Here is a 2,894-nt window from a genome sequence, read left to right as displayed (position 1 = left end):
AAATGTGAAATGCAAGCCAAGTACAATATTATGATATAAGCCTCGGTTGTTGACTCCAACGACAAAAGAAGTAAGATCTAAATGTGTGCCAAGTACAATGGCCAGTCCTGAATGTATTTATAACTACATAAAACATCATTTATTTCCATATCTTAGGATAATATATTGTAGCCTAAGGTCTGACTTGGCTAGTTCTCATATACGAATTATATTGTAGCCTTCGCACATTCTAAACCTGTAACTTGTCATTTTCATTTTATTATTTTGAAAATTTTGCTTGCCCGTGGAAACTATCCATCGCAAGTAGCGATGGATAGTTAGCTAACCTTTCGGTTAGTTGCACAATAAACAACAACTGTTTCTGTAAGCTCTATATTTTATATTAAAATTAATTACTAAAAGAAGACATTAATGATTGGAATGCTTTGATTTTTAACAATACCTGCCAGCTGAACTCCATTCCAGTTAATACATTGATAAATTACCACAATATACATATATATTTTCACCACATATCACTTTTGTTACTTTGATACAAAAGTCCACAAGCTATGGAAGCTATCAAACAATCCATTGAGGAGTTGTCACTGCACTTCAACACTAAAATGGCTGAATTTCAGCACAACTTGCAAACTGCCATACCTGCGACTAGCCCTACATCCAATATTGCAGCTCAATTTACCACCTTTCGCAATTTTGTGCTGTCTGCATTAGAAAGCCTTCAACTTCAATTGTCAGTGTTAACCAAGCAGCATGACCTACTTGAGATGCGGAGTAGAAAGAAAATTCTCTTAATCCATGGTATCCCGGAGTCTAAAAGTGAGGATGTTACAGCCGCCGCCGTCAAGATGCTATCTCAGCATATCAAAATGCCTGAATTAGTCCCAGGTGCCATAAGACGTAGTCACCGCATAGATCGTCCCACAAAGGATAAGCCACGGCCTATACTCATCAAATTTCAGGACTTATCGTTGCGTAACAAAGTCTGGTACGGGAAAGCCAGTCTCAAGAACACGGGTATCACACTTTCCGAGTTCCTGACAAAAAGCCGGCACGAAGCATTTATGGCAGCGAGACAACAATTTGGTGTGTCTAATTGCTGGACCAAAGAGGGTCAGATCTTCATAATTGGTCCTGGTGGTGTTCGACATAGAATAACCTCGACTGCTGAGCTGATATCTATTTCAAATCAGTTAGAGCCTGATAATCCAGCCGTCGTGGCGACAGCCGGCACCTCAAATCAATCTCCAAACTACAATACATAAATAAAATTTTAACAAAAAGAAAAACCGACTTCAAACAAAACAGTATTTTAAAACAAATTAAAATGCACTAAAAAGTAATAAAAATAATTGCATATTTAACATATTTTTGAGAGTCCTCCTTGGTAAAATGAAATGAAAAATATTAGACTACTTAAAAGTCGATTTACGATTATATAACGTAGTTATAGTTATTGTTATATTTGGAGCTGGTGTCGGTAAAAAAAAGAACATATGTAATGTTCTTTTTTTTTTTTTGTTAAATTCACTATTTATAGATATAGATACATTTAGATCTTCTTTATTGCTCCTTTTGTGTGATTTGTTAACGAAGCCTTGCATTTTAACGCTGGTGGGTATTACGAATGATTTAATTATTATTATTACAAAATTAAGTTTTAATATATTTATATCTAGATATTATTATAGTTACATATTATATTTTTATTGCTTTTTGTTTTTTGTTAATTTTAATTTTTTTTTCTTGGTATATATTTAGATAAATATATTTATACATATATATTTCTTTTTTTGCATAATTTGAACTTTACATATAAATATTTATATTTTATATTTAACAATAACTTACACTATTTTAGAATTTATAACATTTTACACATAATACGTTCAATATGAGTACAAATAGTTCTGACGACGAGAGATACTTTTCTATGTTTTCGTCTTCAGATGAAAGTTTTCATAGTACATCATTACCTCTAAATAGCGTTCTTAACTCAACATTTTCCTCATTTCATAATAATTTAATGTCATCCACATAAATGCCCAAAGCATACCTGCGCATTACTCTGACCTCTTAGCCTCCTTCGATGTTACGAATGTACATGCTATCCTGGTGTCTGAGACCTTCTTAAAACCCTCCTTACCCTCAACTTCTTTTGCACTCCCAGGATTACATCTCGTTCGTAACGATCGAACTGGCAAAGGTGGGGGCGGGGTGGCGATCTATCTGCGTAGCCACATTCCTTTCTCTATTTTAAGCAAATCTCCTTCCGCCTACTCGAAGTCATCTGAGCACATCTTTCTGGAAGTACTATTCGGCAAGCTAAAACTTCTTTTGGGGGTTTTTTATTCCCCATCATTCCAAATTAACTACTTTTACAATCTTGAAATCTTACTTGAGACCCATTTACCTAATGTTGACCAAACTATAATAATGGGTGATTTTAACACTTGTTTGGTTAAAAACGATTCACGTGCCAAACAACTCAATCATATAGTTACCAGCTCTAATCTTTATCTTCTTCAAACTAATCCTACACATTTCTTCCCTAATTGTTCCCCTTCACTTCTTGATCTAATGATTGTGTCTTCTCCCGAGCTTGTCAGTACACATGGTCAGCTCTCAGCAGATGCGTTCTCATATCATGATTTAGTCTACCTGTCATTTAAGATTCGTCCTCCCAAAATCAAGCCAACGGTAGTCATGCGCCGCACTTTTAAAAAATTTAATAATGCAAACTTTATGCAAGACTTGCAGTCTATCGATTGGGATGCAATTCTTAATGCTACAACAATAGATGAGAAGCTGAGTATTTTCAACTCGCTTCTCATTGAATTATTTGACAAACATGCTCCCCTCAGACCAATTAAACTTAAACATCTTCCGGCACC

The 2,894-nt window shown here is 34.9% G+C and overlaps 1 protein-coding gene across 1 annotated transcript; it reads left to right on the top strand.

Annotated features, from left to right (window-relative positions):
* The first annotated feature begins 551 nt into the window (after positions 1–551).
* Positions 552–1,265, top strand: LOC124542807. The gene has a single exon (XM_047120691.1). The coding sequence runs from the start codon at positions 552–554 to the stop codon at positions 1,263–1,265; it is 714 nt and encodes a 237-aa protein (XP_046976647.1).
* The last annotated feature ends 1,629 nt before the right edge of the window (positions 1,266–2,894 follow it).

The sequence above is a fragment of the Vanessa cardui genome, chromosome W (genome assembly GCF_905220365.1).
Source record: "Vanessa cardui chromosome W, ilVanCard2.1, whole genome shotgun sequence".
Taxonomy (NCBI): Eukaryota; Metazoa; Arthropoda; class Insecta; order Lepidoptera; family Nymphalidae; genus Vanessa; species Vanessa cardui.
The sequence above is the reverse complement of the archived record's forward strand: the minus strand, read 5'-3'. Positions and strand labels throughout refer to the sequence as shown.

Excerpts from the sequence above, each read along its gene's own strand:
- LOC124542807 (XM_047120691.1), top strand. The coding sequence starts at position 552 with ATGGAAGCTATCAAACAATCCATTGAGGAGTTGTCACTGCACTTCAAC.